General features: G+C 43.2%; 1 protein-coding gene across 1 annotated transcript in view; it reads right to left on the bottom strand.

Annotated features, from left to right (window-relative positions):
* The window catches only part of lrrk1 (leucine-rich repeat kinase 1), an 85,208-nt gene that overhangs the window by 63,592 nt on the left and 4,908 nt on the right, over positions 1-16,708 (bottom strand). The window contains exons 3-6 of the mRNA XM_085350679.1: positions 10,705-10,895; positions 4,339-4,510; positions 2,674-2,853; positions 345-481 (exon numbers count right to left, since the gene is read on the bottom strand). Coding sequence (XP_085206805.1) covers positions 345-481; positions 2,674-2,853; positions 4,339-4,510; positions 10,705-10,895 — 680 coding nt within the window. The remainder of the gene's footprint in view (positions 1-344; positions 482-2,673; positions 2,854-4,338; positions 4,511-10,704; positions 10,896-16,708) is intronic.

Here is a 16,708-nt window from a genome sequence, read left to right as displayed (position 1 = left end):
TAGAGTACTTTTGAGGGAGGAGGTGTTACGTCCCTCTGCAGCCCCTAATTTATTAGGGCTTTAATTATGTTTTGACAGTTGTGGTCACCCATATAAGGCTGGCAGTTTTGGTGGAAACAGGTTAATAACATTTACTTTCCCACACAATAAAACAATGAAGTTACCTTCCTAAATAAGTACTGTATAAACTCTCCGTGCTATAAGTAAGTCCTGCAGAGATCCTGAATAGATATCTGACAGGACATGAAGACCAAACATGGAGATAAGAAAAAAGAAATAAAAATGTGATCAACAACAGTAATCTCCTTTAACAGCCATGCATTCACTGGATAAGCAGCACGGACCTTGTCTCCTTCTGCCTCGTATGTTTCCTGCAGTTTCAGTCTGAGAATACGTTTGCTGAAGGCTGGATGGTCCATAAGGGTGTATGAAGAGAACCCTGCTCCGTTTTGCAGCAGGAAGAGAGCGATCTCCTCATTATCTACAAAACAAAACACAGTCTTTACTTCATATGGACATGTTGTCCAAACACATAGTCCTTAGAAAAACTAAGCACACCCAGCTTTCTAAATTGAACCCTCACATCACTGTGGAGGAAGTCTAGCCTGCTCTTCTTTACAGCATTACTTCAGGCTTGATCTGTTGCAGATTAGCTGGTGTGTGGGACACCTGTTGGGCACTCGGCTCCACATTTGACTCTGAAGTACTTTGGTATACAGGGGAGTTAATTGCATAGTCTGAAGTCAATTTGCTGTGAATTGTGTTAACTCACAGCTGTACGCTCCAGACAAACTGCCAAGGTTTGTGCACGTGGGTTTTGATTATCGATTAAAATCGATTCTGGCTTGGACAACGTGATATCGATTAATTAAAAATGGTAAATGGCCTGTATTTGTACAGCGCTTTACTCGTCCCTAAGGACCCCAAAGTGCTTTACACATCCTGTCATCCACACATTCACACACTGGTGATGGCAGCTACATTGTAGCCACAGCCACCCTGGGGCGCACTGACAGAGGCGAGGCTGCCGGACACTGGCGCCACCGGGCCCTCTGACCAAATCCTGAATCGATTTTTGAATATAAATTTATTTTGCCCAAAACACCAGAATCTCAGGTTAAACCTCACAAAATTCCTACAACCACCAAACATCTAAAACAGTAAATGAGAGCAGGAACACGGATTCTGCACAAAGGGTTAAACACAAAACGTGGTCCACGCATCCGGATCAGCGAGATGCCGCTAGGGCTGTTCGATTTTGCATAAAATGAGAATCACGATTTTTTGGCTTAGAATTGAGATCACGATTCTCTCACGATTCTCTTTTCCAGTATAAATATTTATTGCACTTATTAACTGCACATCAACTTCGTAACAGTTGAGACTGAACATAAAAACAATAAATAAACATAAAAACAACAAATGTCTCACGTTTTGTTGTTGCAGCAAAATGTTGTACTGCTTGAAATTCCATCTCCACCGTTGCTCGACGCTGCGTGTACAGAGCAGGTAGTGCAACAATAGAAAAATAGTTGCGGGACGGCACTGTGTAGCGTTTGTCTAGGGTGTTGATCGTTTTCCTAAATCCCTCGTTTTGCACAGTGTTGATGGAGCCATATCTTTGGTCAGGTGATAAGTGATAGCCTCCGTAATGTCTTTGTGCCTGCGGGAGTTCGACGTGTATAGGGAAGCGCTGTATAAGGTTCCCGTTATTGATGTTTGGGTGGTTGACCGGGACGGATTTTCTCCTGTCACTTTCTCGTCATCCCTGACGTGCTCTCCGTGGTTTTTTTCCTGCTAATTTTAGCATCACACGGCACAGCTTCTGTATCACGTGGTATAAGGCTCCGCCCTCGTCATTTGTTGAGCAGGAAGAGTGAGCGCTTGTTTTCATGCAGAGTACGTCCCGGATCAAAATGCGGTACAATCGTCGTCTTTTTTTATTTTATTTTTTTAATCGTTGTCATTTGGAAATGAGATCGCACATAAGTATGAATCGAGATCGCGGTTTTCTAACGATTAATCGTGCAGCCCTAGATGCCGCCTTTCTCACCCGATGGCACGACGTGGACACGCCGTGGAGGCTGAAAGCTGACAGCTCACTGATTGTTGGCGCTTTGTGTTTACGTCCTTTTTGCGCTGATTCTGAAGCTACAGGTTTGATCTCTCTCCAAACAACACCGACTGAACCAGCAGCCACAGACGATCCAAACAACGCTTCACATAAACATCGTCACGATTTTCCTCTTACTTCCACCACGATAAAAATCACACTTCATGTAGAGCTCTCTCTCTCTCTCTCTCTCTCTAATTGAGAATCAAAACCCACCCCTACTTGTTACCCAGCAGTCTACGGTGTCGGCCGCTGGTTTTTTTGTTTGTTACTTTTTTTACTTACTTCCGACAAGAAAGCCTCATTTCTGCTGTTCAATACTGAACAAATTTAAACTTTTTAAAATTATGCAAAATTGTAAAATGTTTCTGACTGTCTGAGGCAAAATTTCCTCGATTCAAATCGAATCGTGGATCGAATCGAGTCAGGACCTTGTGACCTCGTGCTATATAAATAAAATTGTCACTATCATCATTTACCAGGATGAAAACATTTTCTTCTATCTTGAATTTGTGATTTGTTCTATTGCTTTCTAGACTCTTGTGTGAGTATATCCTTACTTGCTTGTGAAGCAGCATACAGTGGCAGGCCAGTGATGACAGCAAATTCATCGCTATGGATTGCACAGTCCTTGGCGTCAGCATCATAGCTCTGGACCAGCAGACGAACCACATCGAGGTGACCCTCCTGGCAAGATGTGGCCAGCATCGAGTTGAGCAAATCTTTCCTCAGGCATGGACCTACCAAGAGCGGAGTAGTCAGAACAGGATTGTTTGCCAGTGATTTGTTACTTATTTGTTTTTGAAAAGTTGATGAAATCAAAAATAATAAATAGGCTCCCAGTTTAAACAGGTTTGTACTGCTAAATCATGTGCCATGGCGAATGCAGATGCTCTACTGTTGCCTTTTCTGTTCAAGATAACTTTAATAACCCCACCATGGTCCCACCAGTTACTTTATCAGGTTTACAGTCCCCGCCCATCTCTTCTTTCCACTACAAACACAGTGTCGCTGAAAGATGGCGCTTTCTTCACAAAAACCTTGAATTAAATAGTTACTTATGAATGTGACCAAGTGCTTTTTGCAGTGTTCAGATTTCTCAGCATTACTGCAGGGTTACAATATAAAGCGCCTTGAGGCGACTGTATATATATGAATGAAGCTAAACTGAACTGAACTTAAAAACATAAACAATTCTTCCTTCATCCATTTCAATCTAATCAAATAAATTGAAACAATTAAAAAGAAAATGACATTTTTTCCCACAAACGTCCTCAAAGGTAAAGCTTCATGTCTCATTAGATGCTGAAAACACGTTCGATAGAGTAGGACCATCTTTTCCGTGCTCGAGAGAAATTCAGCCTCGAAAAGAAATTCATAGCCTGGATGAGCCTACTTTATTCTTCATCACTTGCATCAGTTAGATCCACTACCAATCACTGAGACTTTTATCTCCTGCAATCGCTAATGAAACTTTAGCTATTGTGCTCCGATGTAATCCTCAAATCTGCGGGTGTGGTGAGGAATGGCTTCGAGCGGAGAATGTTTGTAAGCTGATGATTTGCTTTTCTATGTTTCTTGGCCTGATTAATACCAAAAGTCCTCTCGGTCCTTAATTTGTTTGTTACGTCCCTCTGCAGCCCCTAATCTCCTCCATGTTTTCAGCTGGTGCTAATTGGCCACACCTGGTCAGGTGTGGATAACAGCATACCTGAGGCAGGCTTCCAGGGAGCTCACCTGTCTTCTCACTAACACTCTGGTATTCATCTTTTTTTTTTTAATGCTACGGCTTTTGAGCACATCGTTCAATTCAATCTCTGGCTACAAACTGAACTTGTCCAATCAATGCTGCAGCTTGCAACTCCCCATTTTTCTTTTACTCATAAGGTAATCTATTATTAGTCCATTAATCTGCTGAAGATAATCTTGAGTTACTTGCTGGGGGAGCAGGTTTATGGCAGGGTCAGGCTTCTTTTACATGTATAGCTACTTTGACCTACAAGTTGTTTGTACGTGGTAATAACTCTGTAACCGTACTGTTTGCTGTGATGTGTAAATCTGAAAGGTTGTCCATGCACTTGCCATGGTCCTGTTAAGGACCAAGTGGCCAACATTTCGCTGTTGGTGGTCATTCATTTTATAATGAATAATTAATACCAAAATAATACATAGGGAATCTATATATCCACATAGGATGAAAGTTGGACTGTATGCTGTACTCCTACCGGGAACATGGTCCAGTAGCTCCTTGACCAAGTCGGTGTGGCCATAGTGCGCTGCCAAAACAGCAGGGTTGCTGTTAGATGGCTCCAGAGGCACAGGGATGCAAGCCTCTTTGAGGAGGTAACACACACTCTGTCGATCACCATACTGAGTGGCCACACACAGGAGACGTACCTGTAAATTAAAACAAAAATGAGGAAAAAAAGGATATCTTCACTTATATATTCACTTACGCTAACATAGGAGATCAGGATAAACAGACACATGAAGGAACTTGCCAAGTTAACCCAAAGTTCCCTGTGTGTTCAAGTGTCAGGGCAACACGGACAGGGGTTTCATGGATCACATGACTTTTCTTTCACAGATAATTATCAGTGTGAGTGCTGACTACATAGCTGTTATCAAACCGGGATAAAAATCTCTAAAGATTGCTAAAACATTCCAGTAAAATGCAACGCTTGTTAAAAGGACAAGATGAATTAGGGAACACAAACATTTTATTTCCAGTTTATAGTTTTATCATCGAGTGTGCCCTCAGTGCTGCTGTTTATTTCTAAAGGTGGCAACTGCCCCGTTACAGCTCTGAGACTTTCAACTGGACACATTTAAACATTAGAGCTCCCACAGCCTAAAAAACGAGACGTGGAAATTAGATGTGATTATATGTCACCAACTGACAGTGATGGGAATGACGGCGTTACAAGTAACAGTGTTACTTTTTTCAGTCAAGAGTAATCTAACTAATTACTATTTCTATCGTTACAACGCCGTTACCGTTAACAAGAAAATGCGGTTGTGTTACTATTTTTCAACAAACAGACAGTTGAAGCTGTCTTCAGCTTACTGCATCTTATATCAGTTGCACGGAAGCAGCTGTAAGTAATCTGGGCGCTACAGCTTTAAGCAGCTGCGCGCTCCCGCGGACGGCGATCACTTTCTGACAGACGATCACTTTTTGGCACAACACCTGGAGCTCAGGGGGCAAAAGAAGAATAAAGTAGTCGTGGTAAGCCAATCACATGACCACTTCAAGATGACAAAGCAACAATGTGACATATACCAGTTTATAAATTGTGTTGATAGGCCACGCAAAACCCGAGTCATGATAAACAAGATATACGCCTGTTTGTTCCTGAATAATTTCATCACGTACTGTCTAAGGACAGCGCAGCGAGCGCTCTCAGCTTATGAACAAAAACAGCCCCTTTGTTTTGTTGGGAAAATGCACCATGTCGACCAATCCAAACAAATGATCTGGCAACATGACATTTGGTTTTAGGAGTGAGGAGAGAGAGAGAGAGAGAGACTGCTGTCTGCAGTATCAGGCTGTGATGTTCTCCCTTATAGTGGCACAAATAATTCGAATGTAGAACACCTGATTGTTATGTAAACAGTTTGAAATGGTTATAAAAAAGCTAAATGGCTGCAAATAACTTTGTTGTTTGCAAAACTTGTGCGTATGATTTGTAGAGGAAACTACAGGAAACATCAAAAGTAGTGAAAACTGGACCTCAGAGGGTTAAACTTTTTTTTTTTTTTTAAGTAACAATAGTTACTTTTCAAGTAATTAATTACTTTTGGAATCTTGTAACTCAGTTACTAACTCAGTTACTTTTTCTAAGAAGTAACTAGTAACTATAATTAGTTACTTTTTCAAAGTAACTTGCCCAACACTGCTAACTGAACAGATAACCTTGGTGTCAGACATTTCCATAACAATTAGACTTTTAATGAGTTCACTGAATTGTTCTTTTTCCAAGATGGAATGATTGCACACCATACATCTTTTATAACGTTCAAAAACAAAAGACAAAAAGAAAACAAATGAAAAAAGAATGTATATACAAGTTAGAATTTCATTTCTATAAGCCACACAAGGTCAAAAGTAGATATACAGACTCAAATAAACACTACCACACAGAAGGTTGGACATTCAGTGGTTTTTCTCTTTTTACTACTTTATACATTGTAGATACAAACTGAAGACATAAAAAATATGGAATTATGTAGCAAAGAAAAAGTTGATAAATAACTTCAAATAGATTCATCAAAGACTCACCACTGCTGCTGAGGATCAATGCTGAGGCATCAGCCTTAGAAACCACAAGTTAACTGCACCTCAGATTAGAGCCCAGATAAATGCCACACAGTAGCAGATACATCTCTACATCAACTGTTCAGAGGAGACTGTGTGAATCAGGCCTTTATGGTCACATAGCTGCTAAGAAACTTCAACTAAGGAAAAGCAACAAGCAGAAGAGATTTGTTTGGACCAAGAAACACAAGGAATGGACTTTAGACCAGTGGAAATCTGTGCTTTGGTCTGATGAGTCCAAATTTGGGATCTCTGATTCCACCTGCTGTGTCTTTGTGGGAAGCAGAAAAGCTGCATGGTACATACACAGTTCCCATCGTGAAGCATGGAGGAGGTGGTGTGATGGTGCTTTGCTGGTGACACTGTTGGGGATCTGGTTTGCATTTAGTTGGACCATCATTTATTTTTCAACAGCATAAATGACCCCAAACACACCTCCAGGGCTGTTTGACCAAGAAGGAGAGTGATGAGTGCTGCACCAGACGGCCTGGCCTCCACAGTCAGCAGACCTAAACCCAATCAAGATTGTTTGAGGTGAACCGCAGAGTGAAGGCAAAAGGGCCAACAAGTGCTCAGCATCTCTGGGAACTCTTTCAAGACTGTCAGAAAAAAATCTCAGGTGATAACCTCACGAAGCTCATGGAGAGAATGCGAAGAGCAAAGGGTGGCTATTTTGAAGAATCTAAAATATAAAACATGTTTGGAGTTACATCACACTTTTTGTTTACTACGTAATTATAATTCATGGCTGCCTTTCCTCATAACAGCCATCCTTCAAGATTCTCTCCATTTAAAGCAATGCATTATCAGGGATTGTAACATCTAGTCCTTTTACTGAATCATAATTACCATATATCTGCAGGATAAGCAGATGCCAACTTACATTGTCCACCGAGGTCGCCAAACTTCTGCAGAGTCAATCGCTACAGACTTCCAATCTTCATGTGGCCTTCAGATAAGGTCAACAACAGTGCATAAAGAACTTCATGGAATGGGCTTCCATAGACGAGCACCTGGATCCAAGGCTTACATCACCCAGTGCAACGCAAAGCATCAGATGCAGTGATGTAAAACACTCCCCCACTGGACTCTAGAGCAGTGGAAAAGTACTCTCTAGAGGTAATCATGTTTTTCGGTCTGCAAGCAATTGGATGTATATGGGTTTGGCGGTTGCCAGGAGAACAATAAAGAGTGGGCTGACATCATATTAAACCTTATGCAAGGAATGAGAATGGGATGTCACTCAAGTTCATGTGTGTGAAAGCAGATAAGCATACGTTTCTGATAATATAGTGCATGTTTGGAAAGTTAAGTGGGGTTTCTCTCACCCCAACCGGCTGCGGCAGATGGCCCCGCCCCTCCCTGAGCCTGGTTCTGTTGGAGGTTTCTTCCTGTTAAAAGGGAGTTTTTCCTTCCCACTGTTGCCAAAGTGCTGCTCATAGGGGGTCATATGATTGTTGGTTTTTTTCTCTGAATGTATTATTGTAGGGTCGACCTTACAATATAAAGCGCCTTGAGGAGACTGTTGTTGTGATTTGGCGCTGTATAAATACAACTGAACTGAATGGAAAGTCCTTAATGTAATAATTAGCAAATCCTCAAAATGCATCCAGCCTAAAGATGGCACGTGGAAAAATTCCATGAAAAACATTAGACAGGCTTGGATAAAGAATAAAAGAGCTGAGGTCCTTAGTCCTAAAGAACATATCCAACTAATGGAACCAAAATCAGCATTCTGTACTCAATGAGCTTTATATTTAAATCCAATAAGACTCATTCACATGCCTCACAGGTGGAGCATAGTCAACTAGAATCAGACAGGGGGTCTCAATCAGACACAAACAAGCACATTAAAACTTAACAAATGTTTTCTAAACACATAAATTGATATCAATTGGGGTTTTGTTTACTCAAACATAATATTTCTCTATAGCAGATGGTGAGAGATAGCAGGATAGCACAGATTTTTGTGAAACTGATGTTTATCCATTTGCAGTTATATTATAACACCCCCCAGTGGGCTTGTTACTGGGTGTAATAAGTAACCTGTGCATAATAGCTTAACTTTTAGGTGTGTTGTGTCAATATCTTATGCCAAGTCCTTTAATTTTATTATGATTACACCTTAGTTGCTTAGATTGTGTTGGATTCACCTTCGTCTTAGTGACACTGTGACACACCATGAGTAAAACAGGTTGCTGCCTTGATGACAGTCGTCCTCTTAGTAAATAGACCAGATATCATTTTGAAATATAAATTGATGTGCATCTCCATCCATTCACACCTATAAATAGATTTTTGGTTTTTCAAGCTTGGCGACTGTGCCACAAAATAACGTTTTTATTTTTTCCGCCTCCAGATACCCTGCTATACTTGCACAGAGTTTCACAACATTACCACGTCATAACGTTATAATAAAATAAAATTGTGAAACCTCTCTCCAGTTATGAATCTCTGTCTTAGTGCAATGGCAAGTATATTTCCTGTTTCACCTGTTCCTGTCGTTGCTGGAACAGAGAACAACAACCACCATTGTTAGCAGTCTCTGACTGACATGTCTCGTTATTTGTCACTTGTAGTACAGGTGAGACATATAATTATAATTATGAGTTTTGTAGATATTCCATTATAACTACCATAGACGCCAAATGAAACTGGAAACTGTTACATTTGCTCTGACAGAATGTGTCTGGCCCTCCCCCACGTATTTCCAAACTTCTTTGCCCTAGCCATGCACTCCGCCTTTGTAAACATATGCGAAAAAGTGGGTCCATGTCTAAGCAGCTTCTATAGAAGTGCAGGTGGCCTTGTGCTTCTGTCCATATAGTGCATTTCATTCATTACCTAAACCAACTCAAAATTATTGCTGTCGCCAGTCACAATGAAAGCAATATCCCCAAGAAATAAGAAAAAAAATCCATTAAAGACCAAACACAAGACTTCAAAAATTCATCTGGAAATTTCATTACAATATACCTGTAACGCTTCTCAGTCATCCAGGTCATGGTGATCCAAGAAGCTTGGAAAAAAGTGACGGGACTTCTATACATTTCTTGAAGATGTTTCACTTCGCTTAAAGAATTAAAGAAAGTCAGTCGCTTTTCTTTCCAAGCTCCTTAGGTAACACACCTGCCCCCAAGGCAGGTGTGTTACCCAGAGGTATGTGGGTGTGGCAAATGAAGTAGTGTGTGTTACTTTAATGAAGTAGTGATCAGGGTGAGGGTGCATTGTTAAGTAGTCCCACAGCGTGGGGAAAGAAACTACTGTCATGCTGTGAGGTGTTGCTTCTGATGGGCAGCTTTCCACCAGAGGGGAGTGTCACAAACAGTTCATGACCAGGGTGTGAGGGGTCGGCAGCAATCCTCCTTGCACTTCTTAGTGTGTTGGTGGTGTACAGATCTTGTAGGCAAGGCAGGTTGCACCCAATCACCTTCTCAGCAGAGCAGATGACATGCTACTGTCTGCCTTTGTCCTTGGTAGAGGCAACAGCATGCCAGATGGTGACAGAGGAGGATAGATTCACTGATGGAGAAGTAAAACTGCACCATTAATGACTTTGGCAGTTTTTGTTTATTTTTGCCAGCTGGTGCAGGAAGCACATTCTCTGCTTTGATATCCCTCTGCTGGGATATGATAGTTCCCAGGAATTAGGAGGAGTTCCTGGGCTAGTAGTTGTTTTACTGCCTGCCCATTTCCAGAGAGAAACAGAGTCACGAGCTGAAAACTGCTGTTGTAGCAGTTGAATACTGAATAACTATGGCCTTGGATATGGATTGTAGCAAAGGGTCTCAACACTTAACGCTCCAATGTGTAATGGACGCAACCGCCTAATGAAGCTAACTGAACCACGTCCACAAAAGGCAGAGAAGCGACCCTGAGGCCACCAAAGTGGAAGCCATTCACTACTTGACTCAGCATGTAATTAATTTGTGTGAATGTCTTTAATATACTGCTTAGAGATGGTGGTGACCAATGACTGCAGAAAACAGTCATTGGTGGTGGCGCTCAAAGTGGAATGGCTAAATTCTTATCAGTCCCTAATGTGTATATACAAATACTCGTATTTGATTTTTTTTTACTCTATAAAGAATTTTCAGTACTTTACAATAACAGTCAATTTTAATTTATAATTGCATTCATAAATTATTTATTATAAATTATATTTATTTGTAATTTAGGCACATACTTACCAGCGTACCACTGTAACACTAGATCCAAACTTGCATAAGAGATTTTATATTTATAGCCTACACAGCAGTGTAGTGATACTTACCCCATCAATGCGCGGTGTCCCAGCACTGCACACCACACAGCATGCTTGTTGAATCAGCTCCCTGGCAACGTCCTCCTCTCCATCTTCATATGCAGCCTGGATGTTTTTAAAAGTGGGGTGAGTTAGCAGTGTAGAACAGGGCCCAGTATCCTCCACCAATGACACCTTTGCTCCCATATCCTCCCCAGGGCCTGTCAGGAAACAGGACAGTCAAAAAATGAAAAGAGAAAAAATAAAGTGCATTTGTAACTAGGATCTGGACTTTACAGAGGCCTGTGGCCGGTTAAACACTGTATTACTGTAACCCTGTTATTAGCATGCACCCAGAACTGGGTCATCTTATTTAAAGAGTACGCTCATGGTATGAGCTAAAGGGGTTTTGTGTCTCTCACCGACAGACCACAGTACGTCAGGCTGAAGGACATCACGTCTGACACAGTGGTCAGCAGCACAGGAGCACCACAGGGAACTGTGCTGTCCCCTCTTCTCTTCACCCTGTACACCTCTGACTTCTGCTACAACTCTGAATTATGCCACATTCAGAAGTTTGCAGACGACACAGCCATCATGGGGTGTATCTGGGATGATCAGGAAGAGGAGTACAGAAGTCTGGTGAGGAACTTTGTCGCATGGAGTCACACAAACCACCTGCAACTCAACACCTCAAAAACTAAGGAACTGGTTGTGGACTTCGGGAGGTCCAGAGAAGGTCCACTGCCGGTTCAGATAGAGGGGGAGGAGGTGGAGGTGGTCAACGAGTACAAGTACCTCGGGCTGTGGGTGGACAATAAACTGGACTGGTCATGCAACACAGAGCACCTGTATAAAAAAGCCCAAAGCCGACTGTACTTCCTCAGGAGGCTGAGGTCTTTTAACATCTGCAGGAAGCTCCTGAGGATGTTTTACCAGTCGGTGGTTGCTGGAGTACTTTTCTATGCTGTGGTGTGCTGGGGGAGCAGCACAGCAAAGAAGGACTCATCCAGGCTGGAGAAACTGATCAGGAAGGCTAGCTCTGTGGTCGGCATGAAGCTGGACACTCTGGTGACAGTGGCAGAGAAAAGGACGATTACCGACACTAACAAGCTGATCTACAATACGGCAACAGTGATCAGTGAGATGCTTGGCTACAAGTTGAACAGCGACAAGGGGCAGTACCCTCCATGGAGAAGGAGGCTAGAGGGCAAGATCAAAGTAGCACGGAGGGAGGTTAGCCAACTAACGGAGTTGCAGAAAGGTGCGACAAATAAGGTGCCTAAGAAATACAGCAAGCTGTCCATACCTGAGGCCTTGGAAACTGCCAAGCAAAGACTCACAGCCTTGGCCAGCCGCTTGAGGAGGTACACCAGAGAGATAGAAGGCAGGAGAATAAACCAGCTGTTCTCCACAGAACCAGCAAAGGTGTACTCTCAGTGGCAAGGGAACAATAAGAGAACAGCACCACCAAGGCTGGAGACGGAGCAATACTGGAAGAGCATATGGGAGAAGGATGCAACCCATAACGGCAATGCTCAGTGGCTAGAGGATCTGAGGGCTGACCACAGCGACCTCCTTGAACAGGGTCCAGTAACCATCACAGTGGCAGATATCCAAGAAAGGGTCTCCAGTATGAAGAGTTGGACAGCACCAGGGCCCGACATGGTTCACGCCTACTGGCTGAAGAAGCTGACTGCACTCCACGAGCGTCTGGCAGCACAAATGAACCAGCTGCTAGTTAACGAGAGACACCCGGAATGGCTAACTGAAGGCCGGACGGTCCTGATCCCCAAGGACCCCAAGAAGGGACCGGTCCCCTCCAACTACCGACCAATAACCTGCCTCAGTACTACATGGAAGCTCCTGTCAGGCATCATATCGGCTAAGATGAACAGGCACATGGGTCAATACATGAGCGGGACACAGAAAGGAATTGGCAAGAATACCAGAGGCGCAAAACACCAGCTACTGGTAGACAGAACAGTCAGCCGAGACTGCAAGACCAGACTGACCAACCTGTGCACTGCCTGGATTGATTACAAGAAGGCCTATGACTCAATGCCCCACAGCTGGATACTGGAATGCCTAGAATTGTACAAGATCAATGGGACCCTAAGAGCCTTCATCAGGAACTCAATGGGGATGTGGCGTACAACACTAGAGGCCAACTCCAAGCCCATAGCACAAGTCACCATCAAGTGCGGGATCTACCAAGGAGATGCTCTGTCCCCACTGCTGTTCTGCATAGGCCTGAACCCCCTCAGTGAGATCATTAACAAGACTGGCTACGGATACCGACTACAGAACGGAGCAGTTGTCAGCCACCTCCTGTACATGGATGACATCAAGCTGTATGCCAAGAGTGAACGAGACATCGATTCACTGATCCACACTACGAGGCTATACAGCAATGACATTGGAATGTCGTTCGGACTGGAGAAGTGTAGTCGGATGGTAACAAAGAGAGGGAAGGTAGTCAGAACTGAGGGGATTGAACTACCAGAAGGCAACATTGCAGACATAGAGGACAGTTACAAGTACTTGGGGATCCCGCAGGCGAATGGGAACCATGAAGAGGCCGCTAGAAAAGCTGCAACCACCAAGTACCTGCAGAGGGTCAGGCAAGTCCTGAGGAGTCAGCTGAATGGTAAGAACAAGATCCGGGCCATCAACACATACGCCCTGCCCGTGATCAGGTACCCTGCTGGGGTAATAGGCTGGCCAAAGGAGGAGATAGAAGCCACTGACATAAAGACAAGAAAGCTCCTTACCATGCATGGAGGGTTTCACCCCAAATCCAGCACCCTGAGGCTGTACGCTAAGCGGAAGGAAGGGGGCCGGGGACTGGTGAGTGTCAGCACCACAGTCCAGGATGAGACAACGAACATCCAAGAATACATTAGGAAGATGGCCCCAACTGACCGAGTGCTCAGTGAATACCTCAGGCAGCAGAAACCCAAGAAAGAGGAGGGAGACGAGGAACCATCATGGAAGGACAGGCCCCTGCACGGTATGTACCACCGGCAGATAGAGGAGGTGGCTGATATCCAGAAATCCTACCAGTGGCTGGACAAAGCTGGACTGAAAGACAGCACAGAGGCACTAATCATGGCAGCACAAGAACAAGCTCTGAGCACAAGATCCATAGAGGCTGGGGTCTATCACACCAGGCAAGACCCCAGGTGCAGGCTGTGTAAAGATGCCCCAGAGACAATCCAGCACATAACAGCAGGGTGCAAGATGCTAGCAGGCAAGGCATACATGGAACGCCATAACCAAGTGGCCGGCATAGTGTACAGGAACATCTGTGCCGAGTATAACCTGGAAGTCCCGAGGTCAAAATGGGAGATGCCCCCAAGGGTGGTGGAGAATGACCGAGCTAAGATCCTGTGGGACTTCCAGATACAGACGGACAAAATGGTGGTGGCTAACCAACCGGACATAGTGGTGGTAGACAAACAGAAGAAGACGGCCGTAGTGATCGATGTAGCGGTTCCGAATGACAGCAATATCAGGAAGAAGGAACACGAGAAGCTGGAGAAATACCAAGGGCTCAGAGAAGAGCTCGAGAGGATGTGGAGGGTGAAGGTAACGGTGGTCCCCGTGGTAATCGGAGCACTAGGTGCGGTGACTCCCAAGCTAGGCGAGTGGCTCCAGCAGATCCCAGGAACAACATCGGAGATCTCTGTCCAGAAGAGCGCAGTCCTGGGAACAGCTAAGATACTGCGCAGGACCCTCAAGCTCCCAGGCCTCTGGTAGAGGACCCGAGCTTGAAGGATAAACCGCCCGCAGGGGCGTGCTGGGTGTTTTTTTTTTTTTTTATATATATATATATATATATATATATATATATATATATATATATATATATATATATATATATATATATATATATATATATATAAAAAATAATATTCTGTAACTCTGTAACTTCTGTCGGTGCTGTGCTTTTTTGGAAATCGAATTTCCCAGAGGAACCCACCCGAGGGATTAATAAAGTTCTATCTAATCTAATCTAAAGCACAACAAAGATTGTCTCTGATGGCAGATGTTAAGAAGCACTTTTTACTGTACTTCTATACATCATTAAAAAAACATTACTATTTAAAAATGGGGAAAAAACCCAAACACTAATATTCTCGTATCAATGTCAACATTCAAGATTCCACTCAGATTTTTATTATTTAAAGAAAAAAGAAATGCATGCTGTTAATTCTGGAGTTGCACAGGGAACTCAAATGCCTGTGCAGGTTCTCATCCAGGTCGTGGTAACCCAAGGAGCTTGGGAAGAAAAGCAACCAGGCTTCTTGTTCTTTAAGTTTCTTGAAGACATTGAAAAGCTTCTTCTGTTTTAAGACCAAATGGTGGACAGTTCGAGGTATTTCCAGGCACCTTAACATCCACTCACATCTTGCGTCAGTTGATCTCAATGGGTCACATGACAGGCTGAGGCAATGGTTTCACCTGAAACTTCTGCTAATAATGACCCACATGCTTTTCACACCTTATAAGACAATGTTCTGCTTCTAAATTCAGAAAAAACAGATTATTGTACTCGGCCTAAAAAACGTACAATTATGGTATCCAACCAGATACTTACTCTGGGTGGCATAAACTTGGCCTCCACGAACACTGTCAGGAATCTTTGAATTGGTTTTGACCAGGATGTGTCCTTCAATGTGTATTTTAAAAAAATATTTAATACTACTTTTTTCCACTTGCACATTTGCATGCCAAGTATCATTGGCCAAGATACAAACCGCGAGTTGGTCTCTGATGCATCCATAGAGAAATACCCCTCAAAACCATTACAAATGCATATTATATGATCTACAAGTGTAAACAAAGATTGACAAATTTGTACAGTGAATTAGCCTAAGGAGCTTGGAAAGAAAAGTTTCTGGACTTCTTTAAGTTTCTTGAAGGCGTTTCATTTCTCATCCCAGAAGCTTCTTCAGTTCTAAGACCAAATGGTGGAAACTCCCAAATTTAAGGCTTTTTAGGAGTGATCCTAAGAGGGTCCTGGACCCCCAATTGATCCTCTGCCTAATCACACGAGCCAAAGTGTGAAAACGGGTGTGGGTCACAATCACCCAAGGTTTCAGGTGAACCCATTGTGAGACCTTGCCCCAGCCTATCATCTGACTTACTGATCAAATGACCCAAGATATGAGTGGGCATTAGGCGTTGTGTGCTGTGCCATGTGTTTATGAAGTGGCTGTTTGGTCTGAGCATTCCTCGCTGCACTGTACAGCATACACTTGTTGTTACGTTTGTTTTTGGGAGTGTTTTTCTTTCGGATGAACCAATTTCTATCTCAGTGTGTGGCTGAGTCTGAAGTACACTGGGATGTTGTGCTTGGAAAAGACTCATGAGTTTCTCTAAGGCTACGTTCACACTGCAGGTCTTAATACTCAATTCCGATTTTTTGATCAAATCGATTTTTTTGTCTGCTCGTTCACACTACAAATAAAATGCGACAGCAAACGCGCTCTAGTGTGAACGCTCAAAGCGGCCCGCATGCGCAAAAGAAGATGTCACACACAACGCGCTCTGTTTAGACCCAGAGCAACAGTATTGTTTGACTGATGGCCCTTAATATAAAGACTTCGGACTTCACGTTTCCCAATTTTTGCTTTAAGTTATTTTGTTATTTACATAATAATGTAAATAACCTAATAATGATCCTTATTGCTGTTTAAGAGAGGAGCGGTGCTTCAAAGGATAGCTGCAGATTTCTGTCAGAATCTGCAGATTATACAGTACAAATAAAATGTTTACGTTGTCTTCCCAACAGTTTCACTTACATCTACACTGGATGGCCAGGAAGCGTTCGCGATGTCTTCTCGGGCGCTTCTCTGGCGCTGATAATTGGCTTCAGTCTTGTGTCGGTGACGTAAAAGGCGGATTTAATGCGACTTGACCGTTCAAACAGCAGTCGCTTTCTAATACATCGGATATGTATCGGATTCAGTACCACATACGAAAGTGACCCAGATCGGATTTGAAAATATCGGATTTGCGCCGTTCA

This window comes from Diplotaxodon limnothrissa, linkage group LG1 (genome assembly GCF_057381915.1).
Source record: "Diplotaxodon limnothrissa isolate DT_005_m linkage group LG1, D_limnothrissa_male_GT1.1, whole genome shotgun sequence".
NCBI classification, from domain to species: Eukaryota; Metazoa; Chordata; class Actinopteri; order Cichliformes; family Cichlidae; genus Diplotaxodon; species Diplotaxodon limnothrissa.
The sequence above is the reverse complement of the archived record's forward strand: the minus strand, read 5'-3'. Positions and strand labels throughout refer to the sequence as shown.